Raw genomic sequence first — 23,092 nt, 5'->3', positions numbered from 1 at the left:
CTCTGACAGCCAGAAGGAAGCAGCACACACCATCAAATGTGAAACATTAGAGGAAAGCAAAAGAACTCTGAATACAGACATTAGTTAAGAAAAGAAAAAAAAAAACCTTAATAAGCCAATTGACTAGCAAGAGTAAATGTGTTATTTTAGTTCATTTTTTTGTGTTCCAGGGGGCTGCTGAATTAGCAAACAAAGAAACTAACCTAAAATTGTTTTTTGAGGTCCTGGGTCTAATTTTAAGCACCACATTTTTTTAAAGCCAAAAACCAATTATATGGATGCTTTTATTTATACCTACATACTATATATCTTATTGTATGTATGTATGTGTGTATGTACTTCACAAAATAGTCTCTAACTGTGTAGCCCAGGCTGGTCTCAAACTCATGATCTCCTACCTCAACATCTTGGGTAGCTGGGATTACAAGTGTGTGCTATCACACATGGGTCTATACTATGCCTTTAAATTAATAAAGTAAAAATGCAATTTCATTAGTTTTTCAATTTAATTTATTTTTTATTAATTTATTCAGATTATATCTCAATTGTTATCTCATCACTTGTATCTTCCCATTCCTCCCTCCCTCCTGCTTTCACCCTATTCCCCTCCTCTAGGTCTATGACCGAGGGGGACCTCCTCCCCCACTCTATGGTCATAGGCAATCAAGTCTCATCTTGGTAACCTGCTTATTCTTTCTCTGAGTGCCACCAGGCCTCCCCACCAAGGGAAAGTGGTCAAATATGGGGCACCAGAGTTCATGTCAGAGTTAGTTCCCGCTCTCCACTCAGCTGTGGAGAACATGCTGTCCATTGGCTAGATCTGAGTAGAGGTTCGATGTTTACTACTTGTATTGTCCTTGGTTGGTGCAGTAGTCTGAGCAGACTCCCCTGGGCCCAGTTCATAATGAACCTGTCGCTCATTAGTTTTTGTTTCCTCACTTTCTACCAACTGCAATAGGTTGAGATGGTGATGGAAGGCATCTAGTCTTACTTTATTCAGTAAGTCTACTTTAACAGATATTTTTGAAACTTACATTATGTACTATTAGAGATACTGAAGCTAGAACAGTTTTAAAATATATTCTCAGGGCAGATATGATGGCATGTGTCCGTAATCCCAGCCCAAGCCTCCAAGCCCCCATAAAGTAAAACAAACTTCTCTTAAACCTTTACCGTATCTACTTAACCAACAGAATTGATAACCATCAAATAGCTGAAATGGAAAAGGAGAGAGAAGGGTGAAATGAAAGAGCTGGAAGGCCAAGTTCTTAGGTTAAGAGAGATGAAACCTTGTGGTTTCTTACAGTGTAACTAACTCTGCTTCCTTAGAGGAGTCTGCCTTTATAATTGACAAGTGGTAGCATTTCTAGAAAGCTCAACCTCAGGGAAGCTAAATTCTAACTGTAGTTCTTCAGTGGAGAGCCTGGGGGCCTGCTTGCTTTAAATGTCCCCTTTAAAGGACTTTCTCAATGAGTGAGCCCACTGGAGAGCTGGAGAAAGCCCTCTGAAGCACACAGGCTCAGGGTTCAATACCTGGCTTCTTTCTTGTGCCGTTGAATGACGGCTGGGACCTGGGAAAGAGGACTCACTCACTCACACTGTATTTCACAGGATGTTGTTCAGGACCCCAGAAGAGAGCACAATTGCATAGGCTCGACTCCCTTGCTTTAGATGGCATGGTATTTGCATATAATTTATGGTATCCTCTGTTTATTTTTATACTTAATTTATGTTTATACTTCCAAAACCTATTAACAACTTATACAACTTAAAGTAAATGGTATGTAAATAGCCGCTACACTTTGCTGTTTAAGGGAATAGTTGCCAGGACAAAGCTCATACAGATGCAATATGGACTTGTTGTTTGTTTGGGGGACAGGTTATCATGCATCCCGGGCTGGCCTTCACCTGGTAGCTGAGGATGACCTTGAACTTCTGATCCTCCTGCCTCCACTTCCCAAATTCTAGGATTACAAGTATGTGCTATAATGCCTGGTTTAAGCAGTGTTGGAGGATCAAATTGAGGTTTTATGCATGCTAGGCAAGCACTCTATCAGTTGAGTCATATCTGCCCGTGTATTCTTCAAAAGACTTGTTTGAATCGTTGTATATAGAGGGCCAGCTGCCCCAAGTGCCCAGAGTTAGTACCAACCTTTGCTAGCTTCTTGCTGCTGTGGAAGGTAGCTGAGATAAAAAACTTAAAAAGAAGAAAGGTTAGCTGGGCTTGGTGGCGCACGCCGGTAATCCTGGCACTCTGGGAGGCAGAGAGGCAGGTAGGTGGATCCCTGTGAGTTCGAGGCCAGCCTGGTCTACAAAGTGAGTCCAGGACAGCCAAAGCTACACAGAGAAACCCTGTCTTGAAAAAACTCAATTTAAAAAAAAAAAAAAAAGAGGAGAAGTTTATTTTAACTCAGAGTTTTAGAAGTTTCTCTCTGATGCTTTGGGTCTGTGGCAGCATAGCATATTATGGGTGCTGAAACATGTGGCGACTGAAGCCTTGGGTGATTGTTCAGCTTGGGCGGCTGGGAAACTGGGGAAGAAGAATCACACAGTCCCTTTAAAGGTATGTGCCAAATAGTCCAGCTTCCTGTCGCTAAGCCTGTTCACCTAAAGGTGGTTTTTTCCCCTAGGTGCACCATGAGCTAATAAAGCAAACTTTCAGCACATGGCCCTTTGGTGGTTCCTTGAGGTTCAGACTAGAAGACTCTCTAAATTCTAATGAGACATTCACCAAATGTATTTATTTCAGAGTGTTAAAGAGCATTGTAATGGGACTAGGCATGCCATAGTAAGCCCTGAGTATATTCAAGAAGACTGAGGCAAGGAGGGGGCCAGGTAAGGCACAGAGGGAGACACTGACACACAATACAGAGTCCACCGGTCTTGGAAACTTGGACAAGCATTGATGTTAGCTCACTGATAGAAGGCCTCTTGCTGGCAGTGTTCTGCCTGGAGACTCTTCTCTGAATTGAGGTGGTCTTCAAGAATGTTGAAAATAAACTGTATTGGCTTGTGTGTGGTGGTGTATGCTTGTATGCTTGTAATCCAAGCACTTAGGAGGCTGAACCAGACTGAATCTTCGAAGCCATTCTGGGCTGCATAGTTCAAAGCTAGACTGGGCTGTGTAGCAAAACCTGCTTCAAAAATCCAAATATACAAACGATTAAGAAAAGAAGTTGTATTGCCCAAGTTTGTGAGGAGGAGTCTCTGGTGGGAATTTAGACAGTTCCTGAGAAAGCACTCGCCTCAAGCAGGTAGGCGCGAGCCCCTCCAGCTGTGTGAGTCTGATAAGAGTAAACTCTTCTTGGTAGCCAAGGGTTTCCTGCAGATAGCCAGTTAGAGGGAGGGGCCAGAGGCTGGCTGTTGCTGAGAGGCTGTTCATGGATGGTGATAAAGAGGGACCAGGGCTGCCTGGAGAACAAACTCAGAAAAGTTGGCTGTTCAGAATTGGCTGAGGGTGTTTCATAATTAACTAACTGACTAATAATTAATTAACTGATTAACTGAACTCTATACAGTATGCTTTAGATCAGGAAGAATTGATTGCTCTTTTAAATTTTTCCCTCTTTTTTTTTTTTTGCCAAATCAAGGCTATGATAAAATTCTACTTTACAAGAATAGCTGTCAGCGAGCAGATATAAAACCAGTATTGGCAAGGATAGAGACTGTAACGCTCTTATGTAGTGCTAGCTGGCATGTAAAATGATGCAGCTGTTTTGGAAAATAGTGTGCTCGTTCCTCAGAGTGTTAAGTATAGAATTACTGTTTGATCCAGCAGTTCGACTTCTTGGATTACCCCTAGACGTGGCCTTACCCAAAGGAAGTGAAAGCAGGGAATCAAGACATTTTGCACTTTTGGTCATAAAGGCATTACTCACCAAGCCAATAGATGGGAGTGACTTAATCCATCCCACAAACCCCCCTGTTTAAAAAAAAAAAAGTATAAAATTCTAAACCACTTGCTTAAAAAATACTCTCAGACACAAACTCATCTGTGTGGTTGTGTCTGTTTGCCACCACCTTATCTCTGTTCACCGACATTTCAAAAAAACCCCATTCCCAAGAACCTAGCCCTACCTGAGCTGGTCCATGACGTGCTACTGTGATCTCTGTTGCTGTAACAAGTACCTGTGATGATTTAATAAGGAAAAAGATTACTTTGACTCATAATTTTGGAAGTCTCATTACACTTACTCCAGGCAGGAGCTTGCAAGAAAAAGGTGGGGAATAAAAACAAGGACTCACAGTCTCCTTGGAATCTCCCTCAAGACCTGAGTGACTTAAGACCACCTGCTATCCCTGGGTGTTAACAGGTTCTGCTACCTCCTAGCTGTACCACAAGCTGGGGACTATGCCTTGAGCACATGGCCCTCTGGGGAATATTCTAGATCACACTTTAGCAGATGGCAAAATGTGTCTTTTTAAGGCTGAGTATCACTCAGCAGCTAATAAGAAGGGATTTTGATACATTGTAACATAGATGAATCTTGACATTCTGCTAAGTGAAACAAGCCTGTCCCTCCTCAGAGCTGTTCGAATTAATGGGCAGATGGAACGTATACTAACAGTGACGCCCCTAGAGTGGATTAAGAGAGGAGAGGAGAGGAGTGTTTTACAGACCCGGAGCTGGAAGTTTCCAAGGCAATAAGTAGCAATTTACAGATGAGTTGTTATTACTTTCTTGTTAAGCATCATGAGAGAGGACAGTTTCGATTTGGCACACACCTTATGGAGGTAGTCAGTTGTCCCAGGGAGGTCATCATAGGCAAGTGGCTATTTAGGACTGGGAAGGTATTAGTTGTGTTGTAGTTTGAATGTGGAATGTCCCACTGTAGTCATGTGTGTTCACTTGGTCACCAGATGGGGACACAGGGAAGGTTGTGGGCCTGTTTGAAGGTGGAACCTCCCTGGAGGAAGTAAGCCACTGGAGGGCAAGCCTTGAGACTTTATAGTAGAGCCTATTTCCTGTTCACGCTCTGCTTTGTGATTTTGAATGAGATGGGGCCAGCTGTCCTCCTGCTCTTAGGAGTCCCTGCCATGAGGGACAATACCCTGTTGAACTGTAACAGTGAGCAGAAACTACCTTTTTCTCCCCTGAGTTGCTTCTTATCAGGTATGTGGTCACAGCAAAGAGAAAAGAAACTAAGCTCCTGTGCTGTGACTTCCCACTGGGATGAACTACATCTTCACACCGTGAGCCAAAAGAAACTCTCCCCTAGGCTGCATTTATCAAGGTATTTTATCATAGGAATTAGAGAGGAACTAAGAAGAGTGGTACTGATCCTGGCAGGCATGGTACACACCTTTAATTCCAGCACTGGAGAGGCAGGGCAAGTGGGTCTCTGAGATCCAGGCTAGTCTGGTCTACAGAGCAAGTTCCAGGACAGCCAAGGCTGCACAGAGAAACCTTGTCTTTAAAAACCAAAAAAGTAAATGTGGGGCTGGAGAGATGGCTCAGTGGATGAGAGCACCGCCTGCTCTTCCAGAGGTCTTGAGTTCAGTTCCCAGCAACCCACATGGTGGCTCACAACCATCTATAATGTGATCTGATGCCCTCTTCTGGCATGCGGAGTACATGCAGATAGAGCACTGTATACATAATAATAAATAAAATCTTAAAAAAAAAAAAAAAGGAAATGTGGTACTGAAGTGGAGCAGTTGCAGTGCACAAAATGCATCCCAACTATGAAAATTGCTGTAGTCTTTTTTTTTTTTTTTTGGTTTTTCGAGACAGGGTCTCTCTGTAGCCTTGGCTGTCCTGGACTCACTTTGTCGACCAGGCTGGCCTCGAACTCACAGTGATCCGCCCGCCTCTGCCTCCCGAGTGCTGGGATTAAAGGCATGCGCCACCACGCCCGGCTTGCTGTAGTCTTTTTAAATTTTGTTTTTTTTAGATAGTCAGGTCTCTCTCTCTCTCTCTCTCTCTCTCTCTCTCTCTCTCTCTCTCTCTCTCTCTCTCACACACACACACACACACACACACACACACATCTATCTTGGGTTTGCCTCAAACTGAATATGAAGTTTAGGGTTGCTTTGGACTTCTGATTCTCCTACTTCTGCCTACCTAGTGCCATCACACCTGGCTTGCACCATAGTCTTTTAACTGTTCTTACATTGTCTTCTGAAGCTCAGAACAATTTTTAAAACTTTGAGCTCATATAAAAACATTAAACAAAGAAAGAAACAAAGAAAGAGAAGAGAAGAGGTCAGTGAGATAGCTTGTCAGATAAAGGTGCTTGCTTCACAGGGCTGCCAGCCTGAGTTTGATCCCAGGAGTCTGTGCAAAGGTAGAAGGAGCAATCCAAGTCCACAGAGTTGTATCCTGACATCCACATACCTGTTACAGCACATGTCCTACCCTTCCCATCACATACAAACAAGCGCACGCATACAGTGCAATAAAATAAAAACCAAGGTTCATGCTTCCAACACAGTAGCACAAAATAAATATTCCCTTTACAAAAGGAAGGCGTAGGATAACAGCAGGAAAATGTTGGGTGCAGAGCAAGATTCATACCAGATGGGCCAAATAGCAAAGTCGGCAGCTCCATGAACTTCTGAGCCTTGTAGCCGAATCACCAAGGCTCCAGCGACTTGAGCAGGACCGCCCCCTTCGACTCTGCCCCCAAACGCGTATGTGGCTTCTCTCTTGTGCAGGTTCCACTTGGTGCCTGCTGCTTTCTTTGGCAGGTATTCTGTAGTCTGGCATTTCCAGCACTCTTGGATCTTCATAGCAACCTCTCACCTTTACGCAGTAAAGTGTAACCTCTCAGTTCTCTCAGGGAATCTGAGAAATCAAGAACATGTACCACAGGCTTGCCCACAGACGGGTCTGGTGGGGCATTTTATTATGCAGTTTCCATGAAACTAGCCAGAACAATGAGCCCTTCTTGACCTGATGCTAACAAACACAGCATTGTTAAGACACAACCTTTCCTTTCTTGCTGTCCCCAAGATGTTATATTAGTATCTGCATCACGATATAAAACGTGTTTCTAACTTTAAAAGTTCCACAACCTTTAAAGTTTAATCTCTTTAAAACATACAGAGTCAGCAGGGTGCAGTGCACGCCTTTAATTCCTGCACTCAGGGAGGCAGAGGCAGGCAGAGCTCTGTGAATTGGAGGCCAGCGTGGTCTACAAAGCAAATTCCAGGGCAGCCAGGGCTCCACAGAGAAACCCTGTCTTGAAAACAAACAAAACATTCAGAGTCACCTTCAACATTCAAAGCAACTCCAAAGTATTCATAGTTTCTCTAGGTTATCAGCGTCCTTCTAAAGTCTCTTAACTGTGGACTCATATGCACCAGCAAACAAAGCTAAGTACATTTTACTCTAAGAGGGAATAACCAGAGCACACAGCCACATTCAAACCAAGAAAACCAAACTCCAACGATGTAAATAGTTCATTGTTCAGTATCTGGGCTTCATTTAGGACCTTCTGGGCTTCTGCAAAAAGCTTGGGCCACATCTCCCTCTCTGTCCTCTGCAGTACAGGCAGCTTGTCCCCTAAGCTCAGGCCAGCTCCACTCAGCTGCTGCTGTCCTGGCAGCTGTACACTGGAAGTGTCCTTTGTATCCCCCCCAACCCCCGCTCAGTCTTTCTTTTTTAATTTATTTTATGTACATTGATGTTTTGCTTGACCATATATCAGTATGAGGGTGTCATATCCTTTGGAACTGGGATTACAGACACCTGTGAGCTGCCATGTGGTATTTGCACCCAGATCCTCTGAAGAGCAACCACTGTTCATAGCCTCTCTCCAGGCCTGATATAGTCAGTTTTGAGATGCTGGGGTCTCCTGCTGCAGCTGGGCGGAACTTCCACCCATGGCTTCTCCCGGTCTCTCTTCAGGGACTCTGACCCTGCCTCCTGCTGCCAAGCCTCAGTCTCTCACCACGACCACTTCAGTCCTGGACCTTCCACTACAGCTGTGAGGCTGCACTGTCACCATTGGCCTCTCCTGGCTCCCCTTGAAAGGATTTCAGGCCTGGCACACAGTTCCAAGGCTTAGCTGCTTTTAATGTCACTTTCATGCCTTCAAAACCAGTACCTGACTTTTACATGTTATCAGGTTTGGCTCTCAGTTGAGATGTGGTCATGGCCTCCTCTGGACCACAGCCCCCGTGTGCTGACCCTGAGGAAATACTCCCAGACTTAATGATCCTCAGTGGTTCTGGTGTCTTCTTGATCACGGCTGATTTTTCAGTTCCAGCTGAACAGCATTGCTTATCCCAGTAAAGCAGAAGTTTCACTTCAGGGCTTCTGAGCTATTAACTGCAGTCCCTGATTCGTCAGTCCCTGATGAACAGAACCACAAGTTCTTAGTTCAGAATATCACATGAGTGGCCTGGTTAGAGTCTTTTCTGCCTTCTGAAACTGGAAAAATCAGGCTTCAATCATGTGCGATCCTGTCTTTCAAGCTCCCACCCACATGTACCCTCTGCCCATTAAGCTCTGAGCTCCCAATGGCTTTTCTCAGCCCAAAGTTCCAAACTCTATCCACAATCCTTCCAAAATCAGCCTAATCATAGGACTGTCACAACAAAAAGATGGAGACAGGAACCCAAGTAGATGCCATTGAAGAATGCTGCCTACTGGCTTGCTCAGTTTGTCTTCTTACCGAGGACCGCCTGCCCCGAGGTGGTACCTGGGCTGGGCTGTCCCATATCAGTCATTAATCAACAAAGTGCCCTACAGATTTGCCTACAAGGAAGTCTGATGGAGGCATTTGTCTCAAATGAAGTGCCTCTCTATGGTGTCAGGGAAGACCTAGCTTATGATGTTTCAGAGGGGAACACACTCTCCTGGGAACTGAGCTAGCAAAGAAACTGGCTACATTCTGCCCATGCCCTAAGAATCTGAGTGTGGCTGGATTAAAAAGTAGTGGAATAAATTGTTTGGCAGAGGAAACTATAAGTATTTAGGCTATCATGTTTACTGAGGTGTGTTCTTTCCCAGGTCTGTAGTGAACAAAAAGTGGAGCAGTAGATTATGTGTAGTTTGGCTAGGAAAGGGGTGAGTTTAAAGTCAAGGTAAGTTTGAAAGCATCTCTAGTTGTTTGAGAAACCTGGTACTCTCTGCACCAGGATAATAAGGAAAGGTGCTTGGAGGACAAGACTTCACTCATAGATGGCTGATTTGGGCCTTCTTGGAGGATACCTATGAGCCTCAAAAGGTTTAGGATTCCAGTTGTATTTTGGTCTGAGCTTTCTCTCTTTGGGCTACGTATTAAAGTATTATCTACATATTATACAGTGGCTCCTTATGAACAAATTAGATCCTTATGATCTTTTTCTAGTGCCGTGGTGGCTGTCTCTGAGTCTTTGAGGGAGGGCTGGGTACTTTGGCCATGACTGCCCTTCTGTTAATGATTGCTTACTGACTATAATTATGTACAGAGTAGGCATATAGGGCCTCTTCCTCTGTACCAATTGATAGGCTTCTATATATTTAGTCAATACCACAAGATTGCTTTTCCACCACAAATAGTAGAGAGGGCTTTTGGTGATCAAGCGTGTCTAGCATTGTGGCTTCCATAAGAGCCCACTTTATCTGATTAAAAAATCACTTTGATTGAGCATCTTGTTGAAGGGCTCAGAGTCTAGGCCCTTAATAACTGCAGAGAGAGGTTTTGTCATTCGTCCAAAGTTAGAAATCCACGTTTGACAAAATCCAGCCGTGTTCAAGTAGCTGTCTTATTCTTGGTTGAAGTAGTCCAATTATCCCTAACTTGATGTGGCTATGGTTGTATGGTTGTACTTCCTGCTGAGTTATTTGGCCTCCCTACCCGCAGATCTGATGTCTTTGAAGGATCAGAAAGTTTAGGATTTTGATGGTAATTTGATCTGAGCTTTCTATAGTAGTTATTAACACATCACCTACATATTGTAAAACTGCTCTTTGTGCCCTAACTAGGCCCTAAGGTCTAAAATGATGCAGCCAAATATGGGGCCTTCTCTGACCCTTTTTTTTCTTTTAAATATATTTTATTAATTTATTCATATTGCATCTCAATTGTTATCCCATCCCTTGTATCCTTCCATTCCTCCCTCCCTCCCATTTTCCCCTTACTCTCCTCCCCTATGACTGTGCCTGAGAGGGACTTCCTCCCCCTGTATATGCTCATAGGGTATCAAGTCTCTTCTTGGTAGCCTGTTATCCTTCCTCTGAGTGCCACCAGGCCTCCCCATCCAGGAAGGTTGTCCACATGCACTGTTGGGAAGGTCCAGCAACTGGGTCTCTCCATGCAAAAGCAAAACAAAACAATAGGAACAAGCCAACCAACGTTCAGGGTGTAAAGGAACACAAAAAAGAAAGGGTATCTTTTGGCCCTGCCTCTCTGCTATCAATTGTCTTCGTGCTATGAAAAAAGAGTTGTCAAAAGTAACTTCAGGAAGGTTTGGCTTCGAATTTTAGGACAGAGGCAGTCCATCTTGGCTGGGAAGTCATGGTGGCAGGAGTGTGAGGCAGCCGGTCACATTGTGTCTGCTGTCAGAAGGCAGAGAGCACTGAATGCTGCACTTCATTCCCTTTCTCCTTTTTTATTTAGTATGGAAGTTAGGATGGGACCTCCCAGACTAATTAACAGAATGTAGAAAACCCTTCACATGGTCTCCGAGGAGACTGTCGATCCTGTCAAGTTGGCAATCAACATAAACATGGCAACTGAAGACCACTTAGTAGACTCAGGGAGTATAATGGCCATCAGAGCAGTCAGTAGAATTACCACCTCATGGGCAAGCCTAGAGTCTTGGACTGCTTGCCTTTCTCCAGTTGCCTTATGAACCAGGAAGATTAGGGTTTTACAAGGAAACTGACAGAGGACCGGCCAGGCGTGTTGTAGAGAACTTTTAATGATAGACTGTATTTCTAATTCAACTTCCCTCCTTAATGGATCCGTTTTGGTTGGATAGCTTATCCCAGGTTTTCAGTGGATTTTTGACCGGGTCAAGTTGTTTTAGCTCATTTTCAAGGGTCCTTGTACCCCAGTCAGGTCTATTTTTGTTGGGTGCTTTCTTGGGAATACTTTGGAGACTAGGGTTATCCGAGCTCTGGAGCCCCTAGAGAATTATAAAATTGTCCCTAGGTATCACAGCAAGTCTCTTTCGTAGGTGGGAGAAGGGCATTGAGGGACTCTCAGGAATATATCATGAAAAACCTGATCTTCAAATTGACAAGATACTGTCTTGGAAGGGATTCCTGCTCCTCCTCCCCCAACTGTATCTGTAGATCTGTTTCTAAGGAAAAATAAGGACCAAGTGAGTGGCTTCACTATCTATAGCAGATTACTTTTCTTACCTGCTACTTCAAGCATACTTGAAGGTACTTCAGCAGAGAACAGGAGCTAGCCCGTTCCCTCAGTACCCTCAGCCCTGTAAGGTGGCTGTGATGTTGGGAGTTGGGCCCTTTCTTCTCTGAGACAGCATCAATCTGCCTTCCAATGTTAGACTTCCTGGTCCTTACATATTGAACACTCAGGATGGGAGGTAGTGGTTGGTGATCTTACATGCCCAGTGTCCTAATGCCAACCTTCCCCGAGTCTGAAATCTCTGAGGTTTATGTGAATCATTTGGGTCGGTCCAGCCAGTGCCTTTAAGGGCAAATATAATCATCTCTGTTCCTTTTGGTCTTCCTCTAGATCTTGGCTGTTAACCATGAAGAGAGTGGTGTGTGAGGGTTCTGTGGTCTCATCTTTGGTTCCTGAGGCATTTTTTATTCTCTGGTGCTGACTGGATAATAAAATGTTGACCCAGAAGAGCTTATACTTTGAAGAATGTAGGCTCTGTGTTGGTGAATTCATGAAAGCCCCAATTAGCCTGTTGGGAAATAGGGCAGAATTTTCTTCCTTTCCGGATTTATCTTCTCTGGTGTTGTCATATTTATTTATATGTAATTTTTTATTCTTGCAATAAGGCTTTCTGTCATCTGCCTATACGTGTGATTCCCTGATAAGGGATTAGATTCCCAATTAGTAGCTTCCTGCTCTGAGAGGCGCTCATTAGATTTTTTTTTTTTTACCAAATAAATTATTTGTATGCATTTTTAAAATATCTTCCAAGACTCTATTTTCCTCCAGGGATGTAGCACGTGAGCAGGCATCAGTGTAGGTCTTACCTTGTGAGGGCATAAGCTAAAATTAAGGTCCAGAAATAACTAATAAATGGGATGTTCCTCAGAAATACTTCCTATATTATTGTATTATTGAGGATTTGTAATTGAAAAAGGACTCAACTTGTCACTGCTAGTCTAGGCATTTCTCTTAAGGGGGGTGGCATAGGCACAGAAGAGAATGGCTGATAAGAAGCTCCGCTCTTTGTGTGGCCTGCAGGGCTGGACGCCTTTTGTTGGTAACGTGGGGTAAGTAGGAGAAGATGGAGGTGGGGTAGGCCTCTGTGGAAGTGGAACAGTTGCCCGCTGTGTAGGCTTCACCTTTTCCGAACCTACTTTATTTGGGGTTCTTTAAATGCTTATACCTCCCTTCCAACCCACCTACCCTAGATAGGAGAGAAAGGAGGATTATGGGAATAGGAGGAGTAGACCTTGTTGAATTCAGTTCTTGGGAGCGATTCCCCTAGTGTAGTCAGCAGGATTTCAGCAGACCAGCAATTCCACCAAAGTTGCTGCTGGAACCTGGAACAGTGGCCAGAACCTGGAAGCCTTCGCTGGACGCTGGATCAGTTATCTCTAGGAGCATCTCGAAGTGGAGTGATGAACAGCCAAACAATACCAAGACCCAAAAAGCCCCATATATATATATATATATCCATCCTCTCGGGGTCTGTGCTAGGATGTTTTTCATCTGGCAAAAACCAAGCCCCGCCCCACAAAGTGGGTTCTACTTCTCAGTAGATAAACATCACCTCTTCTCTCACAAGTCTGTTCTCCATCCCATACTTGGGATTAAAACAAAAAGCATGCTTATATCCACTACCTATGCCACACTTGGGACCCAAATAAAAACATGTTTTCATTCACTACACCGCTGTTTTGTTTTTGTTTTTGTTTTTGAAACAGGATCCCTATGTATCCCATGGTGTTCTGTGTGAAAAGCAGAGTTTAGGCACAAACAAGGATCATCATTTGCTTTTGCATGACATAGTCTCCTTTCCTGGTCGAGAACCATCAGGGCCTGAACATACGACATGTCAGGCCATTTTCCTTGATTCCTACAAAATAGGTTTTGCTGCAGTATAACCTTATATCCTTTGGCTGAATTTCCCCATCACTGAGCTTGTTTTTGAGGCCTGTGGTGTTGTAGTAAAATGTTAGCTTCTTTCTCTTTAGGTTCTCAGGATTAAACTTATTTCACTTATTGAGGATGTGTTGTAATGTCCAAGGGAAATGAAGGCAGATTTCCTATAGAGATCCTGGGGTGGGGGATGGGGGAGGGAAAGAGGGAGGGGAGGAGGGAGAGAGAGGGGGTGGTACCAGAGCTTCTGAAATGGAGGAACAATGTCCCTGTGTCTACTTGAGTCCTCAAGGGTTAGAGTGCCGTCCCTCTCATCGTTTGGACGCCGGCATCTCTAGGTGAATGTAACCTACTTGTACTGCAGTTAGAAGCACCAGTTTTCATCTCCAGTTCTTCTGGCTCTACTTGTTTTCTTGGCAAAGGGCTGAACCAGTTGCTTAAATTGTTTCTTTCTCTTGGGATTAAGTCTTGGAATGTCTCTGCTCTGACATTCTTCTACCTGGATGGAATACTCCCCAACTCTTGAGCTATTAGGTGACCGGAGAAAAAGTTTGCTTGAATGCAGATGTGTGACTGTGGTTTTAGATTGCCATTTAAGCCAGGCGTGGTGGAGCACGCCTTTAAGCCCAGCACTTAAGCCAGCAGAGGCTAGTGGATCGCCCAAAGGTGATGTCTTATTTCCTGTGAAATTACCTCCATGTCCTTAGGCTAGTGTTGCTTACAGTAAACAGACAGAATTTGAGAAAGGCGCTTTCTGGCTGAACACAAGTAGATAAGGACTAATGACAGGGACATGGACAGTCACAGGTGGTGTCACCACGTGAAGCAGGCAGGTGCCAGGTTTGAATTCCTCCCTCCCCACTGCAGGGTCAGGAGTAGATCCTGGAGCGTAATCTCAATAGAGGGTGCCGCTGTAGTCTGGCCATGTGTCCCATGTCAGTCTGCCATTCCCTGTCATTCCTAGTGGGCTTTCCTAGGAAGCCAGAAGGTAGAAAGAATGGGTGTGAACAAGTGAATGCCAGTGGTGTAACAGAAAGTCTGGAGAGGTGGCGGGGGGGGGGGGGCAGGGGGAGTGTAGTGGTACAGAGTATGGCTACTGTTTATCAGTACTATCCCGTGCCCTTATAAATGCTGCCACTTTGGCTGGTCATGTGACATCACCATCTTTGTTGGCCACATTGATCTGTTAGATGGCTGTGAGTGAAAGGCAGCTGTGTGCAGAAGCCCTTGGGAGGGTGTCTTATAGGTTGGCTGGGGTTCATGTGGATTCCTGTGAACCTCCCAGTTTAAAGGTGGACTCTCCCAGGTTACCACTTACCATTTTAATCTTAGGAAAAGCCTCTATGAGCATTTGCCTGTAAGCAAATCTGTGGAACATTTTCTTGTTTAATGATTGCTATGGGATGGCCCAGGCCACCTTGCGGGTGCCATCCCTGGGCAAATGGTCTTGAGTTGCATAAGAAAGGCTGAGTAAACTATGAAGAGTGGGCGAGTAAGCTCTGTTCCTCTATGGCTTTCTGCATCAGTTCCTGACTTCAGGCTCCTGTTTGAATTTCCATTTGACTTTTCTCAAAGGTGAACTGTCTGAGGTTGAGAAATGTAAGCCAAATAAGCTTTTCTTTGCATGTTGATTTTGTTCATGCTCCTTCTCACAGTAAGAGGAACCAAACTTCGGCACCATGGAAAGATGAGAAAAGAGAATTTGAATCTGATCCCTTCCCTAGGCTTTGATCAGGCATTCCGTGGGAACTTTCCCATCATCCCAAGTGTTTGAGGAAGGAGAGCATAGCGCTGTGGCTAAGGATGAGAGCATTTGAAAGCCTTTCCTGCTTCCCTTCTCGCTCTGTGATTGACAGCGGTTACAGGTACACATCCGAGTTCAGAGCACACCTGCTGAAATTGCCAGGTTCTTGTTCTACAAACAGTGGTTTAGACAAGAGCACATGGAATGGAATGGTTCATTAGATGAGAGAAACAAACAGACTTGGAAAGGAGGCACAGGTAGGGGAGGTCCAGGTTCCAGAAGATAAGGTTGGCTCCCTGTTACCATTGCGGGTCACTTAGATATTATGTATTCGTTCTGATGATGTGGTTTTATTACATACGTACCCAGTTTTCAGGAACGTTTCCAGTTCTCCCTTAACGTTGGCTGCTTTCACGTCTTTATCCTGGTGCCTGTGGGATCTCTTCCTCTAACCTCAGTCATGCTTCTTGTTAATTCACAATCCTGCTGTGGGCAATAGTTGCCCTGTGGGCGATCCTTCCTATTAGCTGCTTTGCTACTTGATGTCACCAAATTCCTCTCAAGAAACAACTTAATGGAGAGCTTATTTCATGAGCCCTACAGGTTAAGAAGGAATCCAGTCTGCTGTGTCACAAAAGGCATGGCAGCAGGTGCATGAGACAGCGGGTCACTTTGTGTCTACAGTCACCAAGCAGAGAGCCAGGCTATTAAACATCAAGACACACGCAGTGACACACTTCCTCCAGCAAGGCTCGACATCCTAAAGCTTCACATCCTTTCCAACAGCACAAAAAGCTGGGGACCAGGTGTGCAAATACATGATCCCTTGGGGGACATTTCACAATCAAACCACAGCATTCCATCCCTGGCCATTTTATAATGCAAGATGCATTTGCTCCAACTTCAGCAGTCCTCGTGAGCGCTCATGATGTCATCACTGCATTCAGTGCAAGCCTGAGGACCTGAGTTTAGCCAGTGGAACTTATGGTGCAAGAAGATAAGTGGCTTCCAGAAGTTATCTACTGACCTTTACACACACACACACACACACACACACACACACACACACACACACACACACACACATCCCACTGAGTAAACCTGCTTTCCTGATTGATATTCCTCTCTTTTTTTTTTATAGGTACTTCCTACTTAACAGACATTGTATGGTGGGCTGGCACAATTGCAAGTAAGTGGCTTCTACAGTAAAGATTCTGGCCTTTTTATTTATTCCTCAAGTCATTCACCTGGGCAGCGATGGAGAGGACAACATGAGTGGGTGTGGCTCAGAAGGTGCCCCCACACCTCCCACTCTTTTGGCACTTGAGATTTACTCTCCTGTTGTGCTGTTGTGCTGGGTGTGGAGAAATCAGAGCAGTCTCTCCCTCCTCTATCTCAGTGCTGATGCTGCCTGTGTGGCCCCATGTTCAGGCTGTCTTGCCTTCTAAGCACAGTTGATGTAACGAAGTTTCCTGGCTCAAAAAACAGATCAAAGATCATGTGCTATAACTTAAATATTCAATTGTGATTTTTTTTCTTAAAACCACATGTCATATATTGCCTTTTAAACAAAATGCTACATAGTTGAGGCTGATTCTGCTCACTGAGGAGCCCCCTTATAAGCTTAGTTTGAGCGGTGCACCTAAGAGTCCTGTACAAGCCAGCTCTGGCCAGCTTCTCCCACTGGAGCAGGACTGAGGTCACTTGAAGGCAGTTGGGAAGCTCTGCCCAACTTGTGGAAGAAAGATTGTAGTCAGAAGAAGCAGGGTGCCTTGGTGTACTACTGTAGTGTGTACAGGTGGCGAAAGTACTGTTTATATCATAAAAGGAGGATACAATATTGTCAGTGTTGGCAACATAAAAGCAATGAAAAATGTTGGAGCACATAGTTATGTTTAACCTGATCGAGATAGTGCACAGCACGTGTGTGTGCAAGCATTACTTAGTACCCCATGTATGGCTTTTATACTATGTTTTGGCTAAAGATAAACAAATGAATGAATAAGTTAAAATGTAAAAGTAAAAATATTTTAAGCTAGAATTCAAAGAGTGGAAATATATTCAGTGTCACACTTAGTACTGTGATAATGCTGGACATTTCCATAGAGGTTTGGGACTACTCCCCAGACCAGGGAAGGTCAGCCGCTGGGATGTGTGACCAGGTAGATTTGCTTCTTCAGAAGGGCTGAAGAACAGAGCTGGCAAACTCTTTATCGGCGATAAAAGGAGCTTGATAACGGCAAGTGGTGTCCTTGTGATTCTCTTGACAGTGGCTGTTGGCCAGATTGGAAACTTCCTAGCTTATACTGCGGTCCCTACGGTCCTGGTGACTCCCTTGGGTGCCCTTGGAGTACCATTTGGGTGAGAACTGACATTCTGTCTTGATATTTAATATTTCGTTTCCATAGGGGAAAAAACCCTTTCGTTATAACTGTTTCTGCTTAAAAGATAAGATTGTTGATGAGGATATGTCTGTTGTCCTTAAGAGTTCATAATAACCCTTTAAATGCATTTCCCTGTGTGACTAATACTTCTCTTAGAACTCACTCCATTGTACTTTGCATTTTAGTTACTCATAGTTATCAGCAAGTCTGCTGCTATTTGCTCTCCTGGACTTTGCTCTGGGAAACGTCTTAGAACCCAGAGTCTTCCTAACACCATGGCATGTTATGCTCAGAAATCTTGGTGGTATGAAATGTCAGATGGTATTTTATGTGGATGCTTAGCTTAGCATCCTTTGCTAGACAGACATTCTCCCTCCTTGTTCCAGTAAGCTACTGAAGTGGGGTGCATGGCGTTTGGGCATCAGAAGCTTGTTGAAGAGGGTTTGTCTTCACACAGTCAGGCAAATGGATGCTGTTGAGTGGTGGGTGAGAATCTTGGGTTTGACTGTGTTCGAGTAATGCAAGTGGGACTTTGCACACTCGAGTTGGAGTTCCAGGGGTTGAAATACCTGCCTGTGGGAAGGAGCCAGGCCTCCAGGGACTAGGAATATGAGCATGCTTACTCTCCCATTACCCAGACTTAAACAGTGACAGCTGTCAGAATCACCCTCTTTAAGTTGGTGACCTGGATCATTTTCTTTTGCTGGGAACGGATCATTTTTTAAAAAGTAAACAAGGTTTTAATTTTGGTTCATAGTTCTAGAGGCTACAGAGTACAAGATTGAGCAGGCCCCCCCTTTTTTTTTTCTTTTCTTTTTTCCTTCTTTTCTTTTGAGGGTGTAGCCCTGGCTGGCCTGAAACTGGTTATGTAGACCAGGTTGTTCTGGAATTTACAGAGGTCTGCCTGTTTCTATTTCTCAACTTTTAAGATTAAAGTTGTATAGCACCACATCGGGATAAAAATTTATTTATTTTAAATTTGGTTTGTGAGACAATTTTTTTTTATTTTTAGTTATGTGTATATGTGTGGTCTGTGTGTGGACATGTGGATGTGTAGGTGTGGGAAGTCACAGCTGGGAGCTGAACCTATGTTCTCTAGATGGACAATATGTGCTCTTACCCACTGAGCTGTGTCTCTTCAGCCCCAGGCAACCCCGTTTGTGAGGCTGGCAAACTATTTTTTCCCTTGGCAAAAAGCCAAGTGGGCAACCTAGCGAGCACTCTCACATTGTAACAGTTCATTTGGTGGCAACAATCCAGTCCTGTGAGAGTTGTATTAAGTCTCTCTCCCTCTCTCTGTTTGTTTTTTCTTCCTCTAGACAGGGTGTCTCTGTGTATCCTGGAACTCCTCTGTAGACCAGGGTGGCCTCAAACTTAGAGAGTTCTCATGAGTGCTAGGATTAAAGTAATCTCTTTAGAGGCATCATCACCTTTTAAAATTGCTAATCAAATTTATTTATTTATTTTTAATACATTTTTAAAAGATTTGTTTATTTATTATTTATGCAGTATTTTGCCTGCATGTGTGCACACCAGAAGAGGGCACCAGATCTCATTGTAGATGGTTGTGAGCCACCATATGGTTGCTGGGAATTGAACTCAGGACCTTTGGAAGAGCAGCCAGTGCTCTTAACCTCTGAGCCATCTCTCCAGCCCCCCCAAATTTCAACATTAGTATTTGTGGGAACAAACACTTGCCTTATTAGAGAAATGTTTTCTAGCTGGGCGTGGTGGCGCACGCCTTTAATCCCAGCACTTGAGAGGCAAAGGCAGACGGATCGCTGTGAGTTCGAGGCCAGCCTGGTCTACAAAGTGAGTCCAGGACAGCCAAGATAACATAGAGAAACCCTGTCTCGAAAAAAACCAAAAAAAAACAAAAAACAAAAACAAAAACAAAAAACAAACAAACAAACAAAAAAACCAACCCAAAAAAAGAAAGAAAGAAAAAAGAAAAATGTCTTCTATGAGACCTCCACTGACTATATCAACATAGCCTGCTACAACGATATTGATGTTTTCTTGTGCGTTTGAAGATGCTATTAATAAACAAACTAGAATAGAAGAGAAATAAGCGCTGTTTTTGTCTCATGAGTATGTTGACTGTAGTTTTATTCCAGAAAGACCCCAATCCTTGCACAGAAGAGTGTGATAGATGCCTTGATTTGTCTTAAATTCCCTTTAAGATTCTATGGCTAGGGGCTAGAGAGACAGTTAAGAGCCCCTGCTGCCCTTTCAGAGTACTTGAGTTTGGTTCTGGGTAACCACATGGTGGCTGAGAACCACCTCTCACTCCAGTTTCAGGGTATCGTTAGCTCTGTTCTGCTCTCTGATGACACTGTGCTCACATGGTGCATAGGCGTACATTCAGGCAAACACTCACACACATAAAATAAACAAAATCTCAAGAAAAGATTCTGTTTCAAAAACATCAACTGTTTTTTTTTCCACATGTAATTTTGAAAATAGCTTTTTACTACATTGTTCTTATCCAAACTTATGCTTCATATTGATGTCACTTTGTATTTTGTGTGCTCCCGAAAGTCTGGGAGGGCACGAATGGTGCTTATGCCTGAAATCAGTCCTCAGCGTTCCCAGTTTGTTCCATGACCTTTGCACACGGCACATTTGAAGTGTATGTCAATTCTCATCTCATTTTATAGTTAACTAACCCACTGCTCCAGTTTGGCAAGAGGTGTTATTCACCCAGAGAAGTACGGTATAGTGTCCCTGTTGTGGTTGTAGGGATCAAACACAAAACTATGTGCATGCTTTAAGCAATTGAGCATTATGAAAAAAAAATAGGTAAATCAAATTAAATCAGAAAAAAAAGCAAAGACGGCAAAGTATGTGTATGGTTTATAAGACATTCTGTTGATAATGAGTGAATTGCTAAATCTACAAAGAATAGAAAAGAATGTGGCACTGGAAAGAAAATCAGTTTCTATTTTAAATAGAACAGAAAGCTCCCTCAAATGGATCCACTTTAATATACGAGTTTAATATATGATAAAAGTAATCAGCATTATATACTTTAGCAGAGGTTTTTAAAATGTATTTGGACATAATTTCCACATTACAGGAAGGGTATAGGATTAAGAATCATCTTAATTCTAAAGGCCCTCACCCAGACATACCTTTTGTGGATACTTTAGCTTACTTTCTCTGTTCTTGACTTCCTTTAATCTGGGTTTCTTAACCTTGGCACTACTACCATTTGAGGTCAGATATTTCTTTGTTAATGTCTTGAGTGGAGTTCTGTACACTATAGGTTGTTCAGCAGATTCCTTGGCCTCTGTCCACCACAAGCCATTAGCATCGGTCCCCTCCTCAAAGTACCTCTAGACATAAACTAATCAATTCATATGTTCAACACTACAAACAGGTTGATATTGGAAGACCAGGGGGCTGGTGAAGGCACTTGCCACAAAGCCAGATGACCCAAGTTCAATCTTTGGGACCTACATTTGACATGTATCGTATGCCCTCTGCTCGGGGTTGGTCCGGTGCTATGCATTCTGTACAAAGAAAGGCTGAGGGTCCAAGGACATAGCACTCTAATCGGCTTGGCATCTTACATAGCACAGTAGGGTGTGGGAGGGAGAATGAGAATATGGCATCAGGAGAAAAATGTAGGGGGGATGGGAAGGCACTAGAGAGGAGAGAATAGAGCATAGTGGATCCAAATATATCATATGCATGTATGAATATTAAATAAAATATTTAGGAAAAATAAAATTTTCATATCTAGTGGCACTAAAGTAAATGAAATAGTAATAAATTTAAAAAAAAAAAAAGAAGGGCAGTCCCACTCTGAAAACTATGGAAGTCTTTCTCAGTTTTCAACCAGGTGCTAGTGCCAAATATACTTCTGAGTGGATTTAAAGGAGATGTAGTAAATGGCCCATATTTATAGACCAGAAGAAATATTATTATTACCATGGTAGTGCTCTCAGGATAATCTGTAGGCTCAGCAGAATTCTCTCAAAATTCCATCTGAATTCTTCATAGAAATTGGCATGCTGTCCCTAAAACCTATATGCAGATGGAGGAGACTTTAAATAGGCGGACAACTTGAAAATATGAAGAAAGCTGGAAGAATTGTGCTTTATGACTTCAAAGCTTCTTTCAAAACCCAGTAATCAAGCTGGGTGTTGTGGTGCGTGCGTGTAAGCCTAGAGCTTGGAAGGCTGACAGAAGGAGGCATCAAGACTGAAATGCAACTGGACTTCACAGTGAGCCTTTTTCTCAAATAAAATAAACACCACAGAAATCAAACTTACTACTGAGTTAAGGACAGGTATGCAAATCAGTGAAAATAGGATTTGGATTTCAGAGATACGCTCACAGTCAGCTGACTTCTTACCAGAAGTACTGAATTGACGGTGTAAGAAAAAATAGGCTTTTCAAAACTGGTGCTGAGGGCTGGGGCTGCAGCTCACACATATCCACTTTTACGCCCTCTACTGAGCATTGTTCTGAGCACATGCACGCCATGGCCAGAATGAAGACACTAAACAAATGCTGCCCACAAACAGCATACCGGCTACCTTACCACATACACAAAAAAAACCCTCAAAATTTGTCAGAGAGCTAAAACTGCCAAACGCTTAGAAGTAAACAGTTCAAAGCACTATAATTTTTTAATTAGGCAATGGGTTATTTCAGTATGATACCAAAATCACATGAAGAAAAAAAAAACAGATAACGAAAATTGAAACCTCAATGTTTCAGAGGCATGAAGGCATGAGGGAGATGGGTTTGGGATGTCCAGGATGAGTGGCAGGACGGAGATGGGGTGGACTAATCCAGATGGGTGCTGGTGCAGTGACATGGTGACCCTTCACACGCATGTCTCTTACCCATGCCTTCCTGCCCCTGGGCTGCCTAGTTATCTTTAATTCCCCCTGTTTCCCAAGTACAAGTTAAAGAGTTCTCAGTTCACGGAGACATTTCTTCCCATGTAAGTGTAGTCGTAACTGCCCCCATCCAAGTATTTGATTTCTTAAAAAATATTTTATTTAATTTTAATTTATGTGCATTGGTGTGAGGGTGTCAGATCTTGGAGTTACAGACAATTGTGAGCTGCCATGTGGGTGCTGGGAATTGAACCAGGTCCTTTGGAAGAGCAGGCAGTGCTCTTAGCCACTGAGCCATCTCTCCAGCCTCTCTCCCCTGCCCCCCCCATCCAAGTATTTGAATAGCTAGGAAAGGACAGCCACTGAATCAGACACTGGAGAGTTGAAGCGTCTCACCTTGCCCAGACACACACCCAGCGGCTTTCGAAGGGCCCCTGAGAAGACGAACTGGTTCTCTGCAAAAGACAAGTTGGGTTTTTGTTTTGTTTGTCCCTCACTGTGACTCAAGGCTCCTCCTCCCAGAGCTGAGAGGAGCCTTGTCCAGCCATTTACTCACATGCTCCTCTTTCTTATTCTCCTGGGAAAGCAGCATTTAAGTTCTAACCATCTGGCTTTCATTTTCTTTAAAATGTTTTCTGAGTTTTATCCTTAAGTTTTTGTTTTTGTTGTGGTGGTTTTTTTTTCCACTTTTTTGTTTTGTTTTGTTTTGTTTTTTGAGACAGGGCTTTTTCTGTGTAGCCTTGGCTGTCCAGGACTCACTTTGTAGACCAGGCTGACTTCGAACTCACAGCGATCCACCTGCCTCTGCCTCCTGAGTGCTGGGATTAAAGGTGTGTGCCACCACACCGAGCAGTGTTCTTAAGTATTTTTAAAATTTTTTATACTTATATTATTATACATTTATACAATAAACTA

At 43.5% G+C, this 23,092-nt stretch overlaps 1 protein-coding gene across 1 annotated transcript in view; it reads left to right on the top strand.

Annotated features, from left to right (window-relative positions):
* The window catches only part of NIPA1 (NIPA magnesium transporter 1), a 38,342-nt gene that overhangs the window by 1,513 nt on the left and 13,737 nt on the right, over window positions 1–23,092 (top strand). Inside the window, exons 2-3 of the mRNA XM_084771445.1 lie at window positions 16,079–16,126; window positions 17,208–17,298. Coding sequence (XP_084627571.1) covers window positions 16,079–16,126; window positions 17,208–17,298 — 139 coding nt within the window. The remainder of the gene's footprint in view (window positions 1–16,078; window positions 16,127–17,207; window positions 17,299–23,092) is intronic.

This window comes from Acomys minous (assembly GCF_964271855.1).
Source record: "Acomys minous genome assembly, chromosome: 2".
Lineage (NCBI taxonomy): Eukaryota > Metazoa > Chordata > Mammalia > Rodentia > Muridae > Acomys > Acomys minous.
The sequence above is the reverse complement of the archived record's forward strand: the minus strand, read 5'-3'. Positions and strand labels throughout refer to the sequence as shown.